General features: G+C 33.6%; 1 protein-coding gene across 2 annotated transcripts in view; it reads left to right on the top strand.

Annotated features, from left to right (window-relative positions):
• The window catches only part of LOC143253956 (AT-rich interactive domain-containing protein 3A-like), a 106,173-nt gene that overhangs the window by 17,415 nt on the left and 70,035 nt on the right, over positions 1–18,723 (top strand). For both annotated transcript variants that reach the window (XM_076508617.1, XM_076508619.1), the window contains exons 2-3: positions 3,052–3,555; positions 15,108–15,182. In XM_076508617.1, the coding sequence (XP_076364732.1) occupies positions 3,052–3,555; positions 15,108–15,182 (579 nt within the window). The remainder of the gene's footprint in view (positions 1–3,051; positions 3,556–15,107; positions 15,183–18,723) is intronic.

Here is an 18,723-nt window from a genome sequence, read left to right as displayed (position 1 = left end):
ATAATGTGTGTGTATCAAATTCTTCCGTTGTATTTATTGTAAATTTTTATTATCTTTTTTTAGTTTCTGCTTTTTACTTACTAACGAAAAATACAGTTCTTCAAGAAGTTACGAAAATCAGAATTAATAATAACAGTGAACGATATAAATTCATTAAAACCCACTACTGTTTTTGGTGTCATTCATAGCCGTTTAAAACTAACATGACACAGAAACTTAAGTTTGTTGAATTTAACTCTAAAGAACTCAATGATTATCTTCACTAGCTGTCCCTACTTTTGAAGTGATAGACTACAGGAAACACAGCTAGACGACACCACGAATAATGCCATTTACCGTCACATTACACTCCCACAGCTAAAAGGGCTAAAATGTTCAATGATGGGTTTAAATCCCGCAACCCGCGTAGCGTCATAGTTCAACCTTGCAAAATGGAAATTGTTTTGGATCGTAATGTCTTAAACGTATAATTTTGCAGTACATAATAAATACATGGGATACTGATTTTGTTTGAGATTTTTCATTCTAGTTTCTTCGAAGAGAAGATCATTTTAACTGCTGTATATTAGCTAAACTGTTTTAAAAATGTCTTCGTGGTAAAGTTTTCATGTACTAGTCTCAACTTACAAAATTTTCGGAATATTTTTCAATAAATTTATTTTGTAAATATCAGTTAGCCTAGTGTTTGTTTGTTTTTAATGTCAAAATAATAATTATTGGAAAAGAACACAGATTGAGAAAATTTACAAATGTTACTCAACGACATCATTCAAGATGTATAGAAATTAAACCCTATTTTGGTATTTCTGACTCCCCCAAACAGTTATTTGTCTGTCTGTTATTAAAAGCAAAGTACATAACGACCTAACTGTGCTTTGTTGACCATGAATATCGAAATCCTATTTTTAGTGTTATAGTCCTTAGACTTGCTGCTCAGCTACCATTAGGTTTGATTTGTTTTGAATTTCACGCAAAGCTACACGAGGGCTATCTGTGCTAGCCGTCCCTGATTTAGCAGTGTAAGATTAGCGGGAAGGCAATTAGTTATCACCATCCACCGCCAAGTCTTGAGCAACTGTTTTACCAACGAATAGTGGGATGGACCGTCACATTATAACGCCCATACGGCTGAAAGGTCGAGCAAGCTTGGTATGACGGCGATTCGAACCTGCGACCCTCGGATTATGACTCGAGTGCCTTAACCACCTTGCCAGCTACCATTCAACGAAATCAGACAGAAATATGAAATGATCTTAATAAATACCTGGATCAAGCTGATTGATTTGCTTTGTCTATTTAGATATTGGCACCCCAAGAATTGTCGGTAGGTGTTGTTAACAAGCCATCTTCTAGTCTATCAAATCAATATTTAGACAGTTGTACTCAGGGAAAACATTTGTAACAAACAAGTACATGTATTGTGTAGTTTTTAAAAAAATTGCACATTAAAATTAATGAATAAAACTACTTATTCCGTGCAATAAAAACGTAATAACTGTAATAACTCGCATGTTTTCCTGTCAGACTTAAACTGAAATAATGAACTGAAAACAATTTCAGACTGTGTAATATGAACAGTATTTTATTTATTATCCTGTTTACTGTATTAGTTTCTTATACTTTAGACTTAAAAAGAAACATCCATATCCGGTTCTTTAAAAAATAAATAAATAAAAGGAAACTAGAATAAATTCATGAGGAACAAGTGGTTGAAAAAAGGTGGAGAATAAATAGTGGGGAAAACTCCCCCTCGTCTATGGGTGGAATACATTTTCAAAATTTCAATGACAGTTATTATCTATCCGGTCGTACACCGAAATGGCGTTTCAACTGTTTCCTAAACAGCTCTTTTATATATTTACTAAATTATTAAATCAGTATCTCAACGAATTCATTTACTTGCAGATGAACTGGAGGACAACTTTTAAAAAATACTGTATGCTAATGGTGCACAATAAAACCCATTATAAGTTGTGCACAGGAGTATTTACTGAAATATAATGAAACATTTGTTTCTAATATTTTAAAAATTTAAGTAGTTTTGTTTGTAATTAAGCACAAAGCTACATGATGGGTTGGCTACCTGTGCTCTGCCCCCTACGAGTAATGAAACTCAGTTTCTAGTGTTGTAAGAAGCAGATATACATGAGCAATAGAGATACACTTTATTCCTGTATGATTTACAGAAGAAAGCAAACAACAACAAAATCTGTTATTAAAACAGGACCGCCATAACCAGGTGGTTAAGGCACTTGGCTCGTAATCTGAGGGTCGCGGGTTCGAATCCCCGTCACATCAAACATCCTCGCCCTTTCAGCCGTGGGGGCGCTGTAATCTAACGATCAATCCCAGTCTTCGTTGGTAAAAGAGTAGCCGAAGAGTTTGTGATGGGTTCTGATAACTAGCTGCCTTCTCTCTAGTCTTACACTGCTAAATTACGGACGGCTAGCGCAGATAGTCCTCGAGTATCTTTGCACGAAATTCAAAAACAAACAAATTACTAAAATAATATCTTTATGTTTTCTTTGACCCTAAAATATAAATAATATTTTTTACCTCTTTATATTAATGTGTTATCATTAAAATATAGCATTTGTAAATTTCAAATTCCTTGGTATTATTGTTTCGAGTAAGTGTTTAGATTACATTTAGTCATTAGAAATAATATGTTATGTAGTATTAAGCCTAGAAATAAATGTCAGTAATGTGTTACTGTAGCAGTTGCAAAAATAAATTACAGTAAGTACAGCTGATAAAAAAGAGAGAAAAAAACGACATGGTTTCGTCTTTTATATATTATTTACCCAAACAAAGGCCACGCAGTTGTTTGTTACAATTTGTTAGGGGAAGGTTGATGATGTTTTTGGAAAGAATAAAAACTAGTTCAGTTAGTTGATAACAGCAAAGTAATTTTAAAACTACTGTCACATCATTGTTATGACTAATTGCACATCTCAGGTGTATTAACACCATTTTGAAACTGACGTTTTGGTGTTGTATATGCATTTTCTGGGCCCTACTTAGATATCCTTGTTTATTTGATCATTACAGTCCAATCTGGAAGATCTAAATGAATACGAGTATGACTCAGACGGGGGACAACGACAAGAGTTTGTAAATACCGGAAGCCAAGTAAAAATGGAAGATCTTGGGGATCCTGAAGTTTTGGCTCAACTGAAACGGCGGGAAAAGGAAGAACGGGAGGAAATAGAACGTGAACTAAGGGCTCACAAGGAACGAATACAACGAGAAGCTGTGGCAGCAGTTCAAAGACAAGCAACTGTTGCAGCTTCTGCTGGCGTCTTAGGTTTTACAGCTACGCCAACAACTTTAATTACACCCAGTATGTCATCCCCACACCCAGGTTTTCCGCTGTTTACTCCTCAAATTCACAATCGCCTTATTCCAACTACCGTTCCACCCTCCGTAAGTCCTGGAAGTTCAGCGTCCCACTCAACCCCTTCTCCATCTATGGGTAATATTGCAGCATCAACGAGTAGCCAAACACAGAGTCAGGACCAAAACAGTTATTCCTTTGAAGAACAGTTTGAACAGGTTCGTGCTAAACATATTTATTTTAAATAGTAAACAAACAAATGAGACTATATATAGCATAAGGAAAAGTATCTTAAAATATACCCCATTATAAATATATAAATATTAATGTAAAGTATTGCTAATAATTTCGGCGGCCATACTATTTCGTTAGTATTATGAAACTATTACTGATAGACCGTTGCAATGAGTAAAAAAATTACATCTTTAAGTTTTTATATAGAAACATAATGATAATATTTTTCTTATACTTGAAGAGTTTGTAAAAGAAAGAGAATAAAGGTGATACATTTATGCTCGTTTTTAAGCTGATATTTTAGTAATGGGAGTGTGGGTTTGATTATAAGTTATAATTTCTTTGCTTCCTTTACGCCTTCGAGATTTTGCCTCGCAAATTAGTTTCTCACAATCGTCTTTCCTAAAATAGAAAGTGTTTATCCAATATTTCGCATGAGCTTGACTATACAACATGGAAAACAAAAAAAACCAATTGATTGTAAAATTTTATCAAATGTCAGAGTTTACAGGGCTATAAGAAGCGGTGAGGCCATTCAGTCATGGCATGTATAGCTACAAATTATTTATTCAAACTTGCTCCTTTAATTCACTGCACCACATTATGTATATATAGTATTTGAAGTTAAAACGCCTCATAACATTACATTTTCAATAATTTTCTGAGGAACATGTTCTCAGATTCCCTAAAAATGGTGATGTCACAATGGCCTATCCATTACAAATAAATGCTTCCTACGACAAGTATTATATTACTTAATTGATATGTTTGCGAACATTAAAACGTTATTTATAATAGTTATATAATAATCTTAGTAAAACTGTGAAAGTATCTTACATTTAGAAGTTTTAAATTTCATATTTTTTTGTATTAAAGCTTCAACTTTAACGCAGCTCTTTTGATATAAATCAATACACCAGGCAGTGTCGAAACGTTTAACAGGATTTTGAACCATATGCTTTGTGCAATTACTTTAATCCTTTATATTTTAAAAATTAGTTTTCCCTGGTGCGACACTTAAAGGTCTGGAAAAGTAAGCGTTATAGTCAAAGCAGATAGGATTTACCTCTCTTTAATTTGACATTCCTTTATATATGGGGCCTGGCATGGCCTAGCGCGTTAAGGCGTGCGCTTCGTAATCTGAGGGTCGCGGGTTCGCGCCCGAGTCGCGCCAAACATGCTCGCCCTCCCAGCCGTGGGGGCGTTATAATGTGACGGTCAATCCCACTTTTCGTTGGTAAAAGAGTAGCCCAAGAGTTGGCGGTGGGTGGTGATGACTAGCTGCCTTCCCTCTAGTCTTACACTACTAAATTAGGGACGGCTAGCACAGATAGCCCTCGAGTAGCTTTGTGCGAAATTCCAAAAAACAAACAAACCTTTATATATGCTTCCATGCTTTGACTCACAAGTTAGATTTGTTTATGTAGTATTCTCTGTCGATGTCCATGGTTTCGGGTTCGCCAGTTCTTCTGAATATCAAATAAATATAATCGTGTAATTAATCCTTATCCTAGCTCTGGTTTTTAAATTACTTAAATACTGCTGAATAATAATTAAATTTCACTTACGTAATCTAGTTCGCACCATAATAGTTGATGGTCATGAAAAATTTATAATACAAATATACTAGGTCTTATCTTCTTCAGCATGATGAGCCTTCGTACTGTGCGAAAGTGCTGTGTTGGCACGGGATATTGCACATATAGTATTGTGAAAATATTATTCCATATGAGTGAAAGTGTTTACCACTTCTAATTTAATTTTACTGTTATTTTCCTTGTCGTTCTTGTTTCATTTTTATCTTTCCTTTTCTTTTCATCAGGTGAACGCAGGGGCCAAGGTTCGTTGTTTTTTGTCGAAGATAATTTCATTCGGTTACTTTTTTATAGGAGCAGATCTGTTCAACACACGATCTGCTACTAAAATTGAGGATACAAAAATATTGGTCAGTGTGGTTAAAATACGGGAAGTTATCCCATATGGTGTTACGTTCAAATAGACAACTTCATGTTTCAAAATAACTGGTTAAAAGAATCTCATTATTATAATCTTTGACATTGGCCATAATTCTATGAGGTCAAATCATCATCAAAGCTACTGGAAGCGCATAAAATGAATTGTTGTCTCAGTGATGACTTTCTTCAATGTTAGCTTGCATCTCTTGTTTTTCTATTTTTGTGTGTGAGCTATTTTTGCTTTCTCGTGTATATGTTGCTGTGTAATGAGAATTGTCTTTTTTTGGGGTGCTTCCTAGCATCCTTTCAACTAATTGTGTTATAGGCTGAAGATAATTGAGTTTTCTTACTTAATATTTTACAGCAGCTGACCGCAAAGTCATCTTTCATAAGTTTGTTGAGTTACAGAAACTTTACAGTCTTGATGGAAACAAAGTGGTGACCGTTTTTGTTTAAAAAAGAATAAACAACCTAAATTATCTATACTATCCGTGCATACGTGGCTTACGTAAGCATCAGACTCTAACAATGGATATTCGTTTATTAACATTTTCCAAGCAATCTTGTATTGGCTGTATTATCTAGCAACAGGCGTGTGGATATTATTCATTAACATTTTGCAAAGAACTTTCATATTGACTGTATTATATAGCAATGGTTGTTAACACATTAATTAATACTTCCAAAGCAGTCTTTATACTCACTTTATTATCTGGCGTAAAAAATACTTTCGATGGACACACAGCTCTGTAATAATGTTTTAAAATTAAACCAATATGTAAGCTGTAGCGTGCTACGATTCGTGAGTACTAGGAAATAAATAAAATATTATTTAATTAATGATTTCCATAAACTTGGTTAGTCTCTGACTGAGAATATTACTCCAGTCATTAGATTCTGAATTAAGAAGTTTTGTTAATTACAACACTGGTCCTCCTGCTAGACTTCTCAACGTCAATAATGTTTTCCACTATTTAGTTACTTATGCTAGTGGGTTTTATAGATAGAGTGAATAAACGATTTCACTCTCTGTTCTGGAGTGATTTAGTTGCTGCTATTATGGTGGTAAGAGCTTAAATAGTGATTTTTTTAAATTTTAATATTAATTTTTAATAGCCAACATGAAGGCTATCTGCACTAGCCGCCCCTAATTTAGCATTGTAAGAAAGAAGGCAGCTAATCATTGTCACTCATCGCCAATTCTTGGGCTACTCTTTTACCAACGAAAAGTGGGATTGACCTTCATATTTCCCCCCCCCATGGCTAAAAGGGCGAGTATGTTTGGTATGATGGAGGTTTGAATCCGCAAGTCTCAGATTACGAGTCGAACGACTTAACCACCTGGCCATTCCAGCCCACTTAAGTGATGATAGCATGAGGACACTGTTTCAGGACATGTGCAGTAAACTTTAATAGTCTTTTATCTTATAACCAACACTTATCATCTATTCGATGGAAAATTACTTGAACTTAATTTTAACTGTTTCACCACCCTACATTTAGGTATTTTTTGTTTTTAATATAGTTTTTAAAAATTATATAATAACAATAAGTAAGCATAAAGTTATAGAGCAAGTGTGTGTGTGTTTTTATAGCAAAGCCACATTGGGCTATCTGCTGAGTCCACCTAGGGGAATCGAACCCCTGATTTTAGTGTTGTAAATTCGTAGATTTATCGTTGTACCTGCAGAGGATTACAATTATAGAGAGATCTAGTCCTTCAAAATGATATAATAACACATTAATAAAAGTATCAAGTCTAAATATTTCATTGTTAAAATCCAAACGTATGTGTAATAATAGAAATTCCAGAAGTAGCAATAGTAAAAGATATGTTCTATGTGAAAAATTCGATAACCTTATATTAATTCGGATTTATCTCTGCTACAAAAAAAAATTACAGTAGAAAACTAAATTCTATGGACTAGTAATTTTCAATAAATTTCAATTTATCACTTGGGTTTGTAGTTGAACGATTGTTGAACAAATAAGTAATTTAATATCGGTTTTTGCTTATTTTTTAATAAAAGTCTTCTTATGTATAAAATTGTTTGTTTATTTGCTAGTAATTAAGCACAAACCTACACAAAGGCCTATCCGAGCTCTACCCATCATGGGTATCAAAACCCGGTTTCTAGCGTTATAAGTCCGAAGACATAGCGCAGTATCACTGGTGGGCGGTATGTATAGAATAAAATTATACAAAGATAGTTTTTCTTGTTTTGTTTTCACATTTATTATTCAATTCAGGTCTTAATTATATCATTATAAACTATATTTTGATAATAATATTGGCTAGGAGGTAGTAAATTGTGTTTCATTCAACATTACTGTTTTATTTATAAATTGAGCAAAGTTTAGCCCATTAGTAGAGCTGTAGATTTTAAAGCTGGCGAGCCGGATTCGAATGATTGTTATAACAAAATATTTCCCGCACTTTAAGAGTTACGGTCAATCCCTTAGCGGGTGATAGGGTACTGTTTAGTGGTTACATTCCTTTTGGTCAATAGCTCAGAATTGTAAACTTAGTAGCTTTGCCACAAATACAAAATACAAATATGTTGTATATTTTAAATCACAAAGATCAGTTAATAATAGGGTAGGTGCTCATTGAAAAATTACATCATAGTCAATAAAGTGTACATAAATTTAAAAGCTTTCACAAATAGCACACTGATTTTAAAGTATGCGGAGACCAAATCTTGATTTCGTTAGAAAGACAACTAGACGTAATAGCTTATATAGATAAAATAAACTGAAAGTTCTTGCTGTTCGCTAAAAGATGTATGGTATAACGAAGTATCACACCAAAAAACATGTATACTCAGTTTAAAATGTGCTGTGCTTGCATTTTAAACTGACTGAATATTTAGTTATAAGTGCTTCCAAATGTTAGGAAACTGAGAAAGTGTTTTGTGGAGGGATGTCTTTCTTCTTTACACATCGTAGGGTTCCATTTATATTAGAATTTTACTTCAAAATGAAGGTGAAGTGATAATATGTCTAGTTTCTATCGTATTTCACTTTTGAAACTCAGATATGAAAATAAGAAACTTCAACTGATTTCTTAGATGGTTAAAGGTAAAACTAATTTTATATTGGACCTTTAGATATCTCTTTTAACTTTGTTTGCTATAGTTAAGTGAAACACGAACTGAGTACTCCATTCAAAGCACTGCGAAGACAAAGACAAAGGTGAACAGTATTAGTTCTTAATTTCGCGCAAAGCTACACAAGGGCTATCTGCGCTAGCCGTCCCTAATTTAGCAGTGTAAGACTAGAGAGAAGGCAACTAGTCATCATCACCAACCGCCAACTCTTGAGCTACTCTTTTACCAACGAATAGTGGGATTGACCGTACATTATAACGCCCCCACGGCTGAAAGGGCGAGCATGTTTGGCATGACATGTATTCGAACCCGCGACTCTCAGATTACGAGTCGAACGCCTTAACTCACCTGGTCATGCTGGGCCCCTGGTGAACAGAGCGGAGTCACAAACGCCTACTCTACTACGTTATTCCCATTGGAGTCTTAACTGAAAGTATATTCTGCGTTTGGTGACAATTGGTCTAGCGGTTTTCTATTTATAAGCAGACACAACGCGTTGTGACGATATAGGGTTTCAAAAGTTAAGATGGAGAGACAGTTCGACCCGAAAGCCTCCCCCCCCCTACGTGTGTCATTTGCTGAGAAATCCTAAGGATACGTGCTACGTTCGTAGACAATCGGTATAGCAGTTCATCAGATACAAGCGGATACACACACAGACATTCTGTCAAATTCTGGCTTAGATGATAATTATTCAGAATGTTGAGTATCTTTTAAAATCAATAGTGATTTATGATATTTTCAATCATATTCACCTTCTTTCTTTTCCCGTATTGTTGTTTTTGTGTTTTTTGTGGCTTATATTGCTTTAAGTGTTCTTAAAAATACTGAATTATGTTCTGTTTTTAAAACATTCGATTTTGCACGACAGCAAGATATTGAAAGAGTTTTCCTAAAAGCAAACTTTTATTAAGGATATTTTATAAAAGCACGCTTCTTGGAAAGTTAAGATAATTTAAATATGTTTCGCTAAAATCCGCGGTAAATGGAGGTGCGGGAGATAAGTTTTTTGTTTACTAGAATTTAAGGTTTACATCAGTTACAAACTGTCAAGTTGATGTAGCTAAAAGAACAAACGGGTGGAGTTTTTTATTTACTTTGTGATTTAACTAGTTTTAATATTCGTGGATGCAAGTAACGTGTTTTCATATGCTTGTTGTGGTTACTGGCGCACGTAGCTATAGTCTGTCCTATTTTTGTTTTAGGCAGCTTTAGAGTTGGCTCTGCTTACTTACATTAATCATATTATAATACTATTCTTATATACATATATCTTTGAGAGAAACACAAATCGTTTTAGCGATTTGTTTATGTTGTGAGTCCGTCGGATCCAAACTAGAAGTAGCAGTCATGCTATTTCGAAAAAAATGTTTATGAATGGAAGACTGACATAAACAGACATTTTTATAACTGGAGTATGAAACTTCATGAAAGTAAAATGGTATTGTTGGTTTAGCTAAAAGCTCACAATGGGCCATCTGTGTTTTGTTCATGCAGAGAATTCAACTCTGAATTTTAGCATTATAAGCATTTATATTACTACTGACCTTCCGGGTGACGTGAAATTAGGAAACATACAAAGTAATTATATACAGAAATACATTTTGGTGGATTTGAGGATAATTTGTTTATTTTATTTGTTTTAAAGCTACCCGAGGGCTACTTGTGCTAGCCGCTCCTAATTGCTCAGATTGTGAGTCAAGCGCCCTACCCACCAACCTTTATCAGGCCCCCTGAGATTAAAGGTTGTAAAATGATATATGTTTTCATCAGCTAAGATACATAGGTACTAAAAGGAAAACAAAAAATGCTGAAAATATCACTAACTATAAACTCTATCAGTACGTATCTTACAAGTTCATATGTTTATTCCGAAGTTATCGATTGAATATATTTTTCAAATGGACAGATTTTTAAACAAGGAGCAATTAAAAAGAGCATATTAATTTTCACATTTGTATGCTTTAATTGTTAGAGCAAAATAATAGGAAGTCTCTAAATTATCAATAGAGTAAAAGTAGAATTAATCAGGATACGCAGTAACTTTTATCAGTCAAACTCTAAAATTTGACTGCAACGAGGCTAAACTGGAACACTCGTTAAATTATTAGTTGATAGAAAACCCTGATGCCAACCAAAGTTCGTCCAAATATAGATAGGTTAGGCTCGTATTGCGCTCTGGATGAAAATTAATTGGAGTTCAGCCATATATTTCTGGCAGTGATTCACTGAAGTGTATCAAGAGTCATATTTTTATGCACGAATTTATAATCAAACATAGTGGGTGTAGTAATGTAGCTTTATATGTAGGAATTACGTCTGTAAACGTTACTAGTTGTATTTGGATCAAATGTTTTAAAGCTCTACCGAGTCGATTTTAAATAATTTTTTTCACCTTACAGAATTAAGTACACTGAATAAATGTGTGAAATCCTGTGTGATTGTTTATTTCTTCACTTTGTCCTGTATACTTGAAAATAAGTATCACAACAAACTTAAATTGACAGATCCGCTTTTCGTGAGTACCTAAGTAAATCCGGTCCAAGAAGTTAACGCGTGAGTGAAAGAATAGCGTGATATATAACGGTTACCTGATAACTTTGTTTATTCGCTGTTTTCTTCGTGTAAAATGCCAAGGCTTGACACTTAGGTGTTTGGTAGCGCAAGAAATTGCCAATTCTTTCTTCAGACGATGTTATGTGAATGATTTCATTTTCAAATTGTGAATACTGTAACTATTTCACACTTTCATGGTAAATTATGTTTTGCCCATCGCATAAAAATCTTAACACTCAGATACGATAAGAAAGATTAAGTTCATTAAACAAATTCCTGATTGTTCAATCGATCTATTCAGATATGCTGATGAATGCGCTTTTATTTAATAAAACATCAGATTGGTTTGAAAATCGCGCAAAGCTACACGAGGATTGCTTGCATTAGTCGTCCATAATCCATGTTTGCCCTTCCAGCCATTGGGGCGTTATAAGGGTACGGTTAATCCCAGTATTCGTTGGTAAAAGAGTAGCTCAAGGGTTGGTGGTGAGTGGTGATGACTAGCTGCCTTCTCTCTAGTCTTACACTGATAAATTAGGGACGGCTAGCGCAGATAGTCCTCGAGTAGCTTCGCGCGAAATTTAAAACAAACCCTAATTTAGCAGTGTAAGACTAGAGGAAAGGCAGCTAGTCATCACGACCCACCGCCAACTCTTGGGCTACTCTTTTACCAACGAATAGAGGGTTGACCGTCACATTATAACGCCCCCATGGCTGAAAGAGCGAGCATGTTTGGTGTGATGGGGATTCGAGCACGCGACCCTCAGATTACGACTTGAGTGCCTTAACCACCGAGCCATGCCGGACCATAAAACATTAGAAAAATCGCGTAATCAAGTATATAAATAATATGTACTCCCATGTGTTTAAGTAAGTCATACAAAGGTTTATGAAATTAAAAGTTACATTTACTTTTTGTCTTAGATTAGAAGTTCGTTCTTTTCATTTAGTCTAAAGGTAACTGCATTTTGAAAGAATAATTTATCCCTCGGTAAACCACGGGACGAGTTATAGTGAGTTCATGTGGTGCCTGGAGCTCTCCTGATGACGTACTTCCTGGCAGTATAAAAACCTCATAGTGGTCTTATGGCTGTATCTTTTTACTTTCAAATAATTTGATTTGAAGCTGCTTCGCTCTTATTGTGCCAGTTTGTTTTTTATGCAGAAAACACATTATCGATTTGTGAAATCTAGAACGACTTGACATTTTGACTGTTCTCACTTCACAAAGCTTTGAGAACGTATAAACCCAGAAAAGGAGTATTGAAACGTTGACAATGAAGATAAATTAGTACAATTGTTAAAGTGTCAATAAAGAATGGTTTTGATGATAGAAATATAGGACTCACTGTTTTATATTTGTTAACAAACAAAAAGTATAAATTTGTTTGTTTATTTCAGAATTTTCGTGCGAATCTATACAAAGAGGTAGCTGAGTATAAGTGGTCCTAATTTGGAGCTTTTAAACTAGAAGGAAGCCAGATAGTCAATAACACCCAACGCCAATTCATTTGCTTCTCTTGTATCAATCAAAAGTGAGATTTGACTGTCACACCTATAGCTCACTTACGGTTGCAGGATGATGAGCGCGTTTTAAGAGGAAATGCCCCACAAACCCTAAATTCCCATATTCAAAGTCCGGACGTGCTATCCATTGGGCCACATATAGCTATCAAACAGTATAATACACATTATAAGAACATCTACAGCACAAATAGTATAAAATTAAGGGGGGAGATAAGTTAACTAAAACTATAATATGAGAAATATATTGTTCTTAATATTTTTATATACACAGACAAAATTATTAACAATATTGAACAATAATTAAGTTGACTGGAATAAATGCTTACATACTTTTATGCACTGTAAACGTACAAGATTAGAAAAAAAAACATTAAAAGTTAAGCAGGAATAAGAAATTTATTCATAGTTGGCAGGTGAATTTATTGTGCAAAAATTGTTTAGCTTAATCCAAATAAGAGCTTGATGCCAGATTTTTAGATGTGACAATAATTTCAGTTTTCTTTCTGCTAAACTGAAGAATTTATTGACTTTATGTGTTTGATATTACTTAGCAAGCATGTAATGTAATCCATGGGCAAGGAACATTTAAAGGAACTTTTGATAACGTACCATAGATCAGAATTCGAAATTAAGCCAGTAAATAGCATAGGTCATTTAATATACTGTCCTAACTATGAATATGTAATCTTATAATGATAAGAATTCAGGGATTCATGAGATGGATGTCCTGAATCTTATTTATATTTTCAGACTTAAGCCATGATACCTCACAAAGTTTGGTCAGTTTAAGAGGTTTAAGTTATGGCCATAAATCAATGAAGCAATATAAAAAATATTAAACAACTGTCATAGTAAAAAAAGAAACATCAGTGGGACACAGCAGTAGTCTGCTGACTTACAATGCTAAAAACTGAGTTTTGATATCTGTGGTGTAGCTTTCTGCTTATATTCAAACAAACAAGTAAAAACAATACACAATTGTAATGAATACATTAAATATATACTAAATATTTTGATCAAACTGTTATTAAAACATTAAAGAATGAAGAAATTTAAGTTTACTTACAAAACCAATAAACACTAGTTGTTTCATGCACTGTCACTGCTTTCTTGTTCCTAGAAAAGTATTCCAGTAAACATTTACTTTGATAAGAAAACAGGATTTCACAAGAAGGATTTTTTTTCCTCACTTCCTTATTAGTTTTGCCCCCTTTGGCTCAGTGATATGAAGACTTTTCACTCTAAATTTCATATTTCAATGCGTGCAATAGGTAAAGCTCAAACAGTCAATTGTTAACTTTGTGCTTAACAACAAACTGAATATATTTATTGGTTTTAAAAATTTAAGTTTGAGTTTTGTTGATTTATCTACTATTTCTTGATATTTATTTGGATATTCAGAGGATAAAGTTTCTCTTAAGATATTGCTTGCACAGAAAAAAAACACACTTATGTCTGAAAAAAATAGGCAGTTTGGAAGATGATAAAAAAAATTCTGTGTTCCGTTTTCTGATTAGATGAGTGACTGCTAATATTATTTGTCATCTGTCTATTTATGATCTTCATTTTTGAGGTTTTGCATTGATGATGTTAAAAGAGCAATGTGATTTATAACGTGAAATTTTACTAATGGTATTTAGATGTTGCTTGACGTTTTTTAATTCAGAATGATTTAGAAAACCTGGTTGAGTTATACACCACTTGGTATATACTTTAATATAGATCAAGTTTATGTGATTAATTTTAGGTAATAAAAAACTGCAATGTGATAGTGGTGTGTACCAGTTGGACAATTATGTAAGCATGCTTCTAGACATGATATGAATTGTTTTCCTTAAGTGTTTTTCTTATGGACTTGTTGTCACTAGGTGATAGTTTCAAGTGTTTTGCTAATGGACTTCCTATCACAATGAAATAGCTATAAGTGCTATCACTATGGGATAGCTTTCAGTGCTTTTCTTATGGACTTATTATCATAATGAGAGTTTTAAGTGTTTTTTCTTATGGACTTCTTATCACTGTAGGATAACTTTTAGTGTTTTTGTTATAGACATTTTAATACTATGGAGTAGCCATCCTGAGAAGCTGAGTAAATTTAATGTTTTCTTAGGTTTAGTTTTTCAAGTAATTGTAGGTTGCTAATAAGGCTGGTTTTTCCATTCTATAAAACTATTAACTTTCAATCTAAATGTTATAGTCAAGTTGAGCAATATCGAGTGTTTTGCCATTTTTCATCATACAATACTTTGAAGTTTTTATCACATTTTAATTATCTTTTACTATCTTTTTTTATATGTACCTCAGGCACACACACACACACACATGTATATATAGAAACATGGAAAAAGAGAAACTATTAAAACCTTTTTTCTTTTTCCTTCTGAAAAGAAACCATTCAATGGAAGCACTTTAGGATCAAGAATTGATCGGGAAAAGAACTCAGAAGCACTCGGGTCTGCTTCAGTAAGTGATATTTTGTTGAATATTTATTTCCATTTATTTTAACATAGTGACAATAAATCTCATTTGGTGTAAATATATTATTATCCCTTCAGAGCAAATTTCATTGATATAATTTTTATTCATCAATTATCAGTTCGTTTGGCTAAAACATGTTTTGATGTTTTGAACTCTGATCCGCTTTATGTATATGATTATTATATTATTAATATCATCCTAAATGTGTAGCCTTAAAGGATGCATTCTTTTCAGGTGTGATTTAGTTCAAGCAAAACTCGCAGAATATAAAGATTCATTAGTTATCAAAATGTAAATGATGTTGCTTGTAAAAGTGGCAAAAAAAATTAGGTTCATGTGTATTAAACAGTTTATACAATGTTTTTTTGGTTTTAAATTCATAGAATTCTTGACTCTTTACTTATTATGTAGATGATACAATTTGAACTTTTTCATTATAAATTACTTGAATGTTTGAAATTATGCAAAATCACAAAACAAATTCTTTATATCTCCTAAGTACTAATCCACATTAGTTAGGAACTTTCAAATTACAGTTCAAGGATAGTTTGAAGTTAAGAGCAGCAAATTCTCGTTGTTTAATTTTAAAGTTTTATTTTGACATTTTATAGAATTAGATCAGCTTAAAGTTTGTGATAAACTGTATAGTTTTTCTGTATTTAATTCTAGAATTACTAGTGGGTTCCTTTGGTGTTTGATCACATTTTGTAAAACTTTTTATGTACCAAATTATTTGTGGGTCCATTACCTTGCTGGATACAAATGCACTAATTATTTAGGAGTCACTCAGAAATGTAAATATAAACATCAATAAGATTGCAATTAATTCCACTAATTACTGTTTGAATTCTCTATGTTTTTCACGTAGAAAATTAGTGGTTTTACCGAATTTTTCTTATCGACAGTTTGTACAGACTGAAACTTAAAATTACTCGCTATGGTGATCATGTTTGAATCCAATCGGTAGTGAACGATATATAGAAGAAGACAATATTTATTAACCTACTATATGTATGTGACACGAGACTGGAGCTCACGTTCTTTGTTTTCATGACCTAAGCTGCTCTAAATGGGAGTTCAGCAAAATAAGATTTTTTTTGTTAAGTATGGTTTTTTGTAAGGCAAGTTTTTGGTTCTCTTCCAGTCTTCCTCTTCATCTCGCCATAAGAAATCTCTCAAGTCATCCAGTTCAGCTTTCTCTTACTCCGAGGTCGTTTCCATTGAACACGTTTTTCTAGTGCTCCTTTATTACTCTTATCTCTTCAAACAATGTGTTCCACTCATATATTGTGCCCTTTCTGGATTTTTCTAATCTGTGTTCTGTTTTCCACAATTTTGAGTACTGCTTCAACACTCATCTGTTAATCCATCTGCTTAATTTAAACATACGATAGCAGTTTGTTTTAGTTCATTTCTACGTATGATAGTAACGTTACACATTTTGTTTGTGTGTGTGTTTAAGCCAACCACTGGTATTGAATTATGATTTTAGCATTTCACATTTGCCGCTAATCCACTAGGGGTCAGACATAACATGAAAAATAAATCAATTTCCTGTAGTTTTGGAATGAAAGTTATAAATATATATACCAGTATTTAGTATGCACTTTTGTTCAAATAAACTTCAGGAAACAATTTATTGTTGATAGGCAAAACTTTTTAATAATAATGCTGTATTTAGCTTACATCAGTTTTGCTGGTAATGATTCATACATGAAATGATGCAAGCACAAGTATTTGTTTCTTTGAGCATAAACAAGTCAGTTGAAGTCAACACTTAACCAGCAGCCTTCGAGCCGCCACCCGTGTCGCTGTATAAAGAAAATTCATGCAAGTACACAAATTAGTGGCAGTATGTCGTTGCTGGGATGTCATTTGTTTGAATATAACATCTTTCTGTTTCAAAATTAGAGTTATGATAAGCATACAACTATGATTATTATTGTTTTACTTGTTAAAGTTGTCAAGACGTTGGGTATAAAAATAACTATTTCTCATTGAAACAACGTCATATTCATACGTCATTCCAAATTGGGCAGTAACTTAAGAGAGTCGCGTTGCAAAAATCCATCGTTTTCACAAACGAATGTAAGCATTTACTTAGAAAGGCATGCTAAACAAAAAATCTAAGGTCTTCTCCAATGAACGTGGGAAGCAGCTTAGGGAGAGTTATAGTGGAATAAACTCACAGCTTTTATCAGTTGATTTAAATAGCAACTGAAGGAGTTATGGTTGTAACACTCATAATTTACACGGACTGATTTAGGCAGTAACTCAGGAAAATCTTTACTTTTAAGTCTTTATTAAATTAGGCAATATTCCTATTTTCAGTTAACTTGGTAACTCGGTTATAATATATACATTCAGTTGCACCTGTGTGAACAACTTCATGTTTATTTTACATGTTGATTTAATAAGTTGTTTATTCTTGAAAATAAATAATAAAATTAACCTTAGATGCTTTAATAGATTCCTGTTTTTATGACCACTGTTAAAGTTCAGTCAGAAATCCATTAAACATAACCTTTTTGCTTTATTATATTTTGTTTTCAGTCTGAGCAATGATGCCGATGAGCTATTACTCTTAAGAGAAAATAATGCTTTACATCACTTAAAGAGGCCCGACATGGACAGCTGTGATTAGGGCGTTCGACTCGCAATCTGAGGGTCGCAGATTCGAATCCCCGCCACACCAAACATGCTCGCACTTGGGGACGTTATAATAAAACAGAAAATTCCACTGTTCTTTGGTAAACTAGTAGACCAAAAGTTGGCGGCGGGTAATAATGACTAGCTGACTTCTCTTTAACCTTACATTGTTAAATTAGGGACGGCTAGAGCATAAAGCCCTCATGTAGCTTTTTGCGAAATTCAAAACCAAACAAATAAATCACGAAAGTAACTAATTCAGTTCTTTATGGCTTCCCCCTCCCAAGTAACTCACCAGTAGGTCTGCTAAAATTTGAGTTTTGATACCCGTGATGGGCACAGTACACAGAGCCCATTGTTTATCTTTGTGCCTATCATGAAACAAACAAATGTTATGGCTTAAATATTATTTCCATCTGTTAAAAGTTTTTGACACACTTGTATTTAAAGCCTAAAACATTCGACACTTTTTTTAACTTCCAGAAATGTTTAGGTTGTTAATAGTGAAGGAGAAAAGTAGTTGAGTTTTTCAATAAGTTGTCTTTTACATGATTTGTTTCTAAAGGATGTCATTCTAAGTGATTCTTGTTTTATACCAGTAGTTAATGGACGTTTTATGCTGACAAGCATTTCGGTTTTTAGTAATAATACAGCCGGCTGAGTACGTTATATTAAAACGATTTTGAATGTGCAAGTTAGCAAGTCAAGTGACGTCAGCCTCAGCTTATATCAAGCTGTGGTGGAACATCAGTTGAAGAAATAGATTTTGTTGTCGTTTAGCATTTGTAGGCAGTGTGATACAACCAAAACTTTTAGATTTTAGGAAGGGCGTGTAAGAATAGTTTACGACAGAAAATATTCAGACATTCAGATAATT

This window comes from Tachypleus tridentatus, chromosome 6, assembly GCF_004210375.1.
Source record: "Tachypleus tridentatus isolate NWPU-2018 chromosome 6, ASM421037v1, whole genome shotgun sequence".
Classification (NCBI taxonomy): Eukaryota; Metazoa; Arthropoda; class Merostomata; order Xiphosura; family Limulidae; genus Tachypleus; species Tachypleus tridentatus.
Note: the sequence above shows the minus strand (reverse complement) of the source record. Positions and strands in the feature narration are given on the sequence as shown.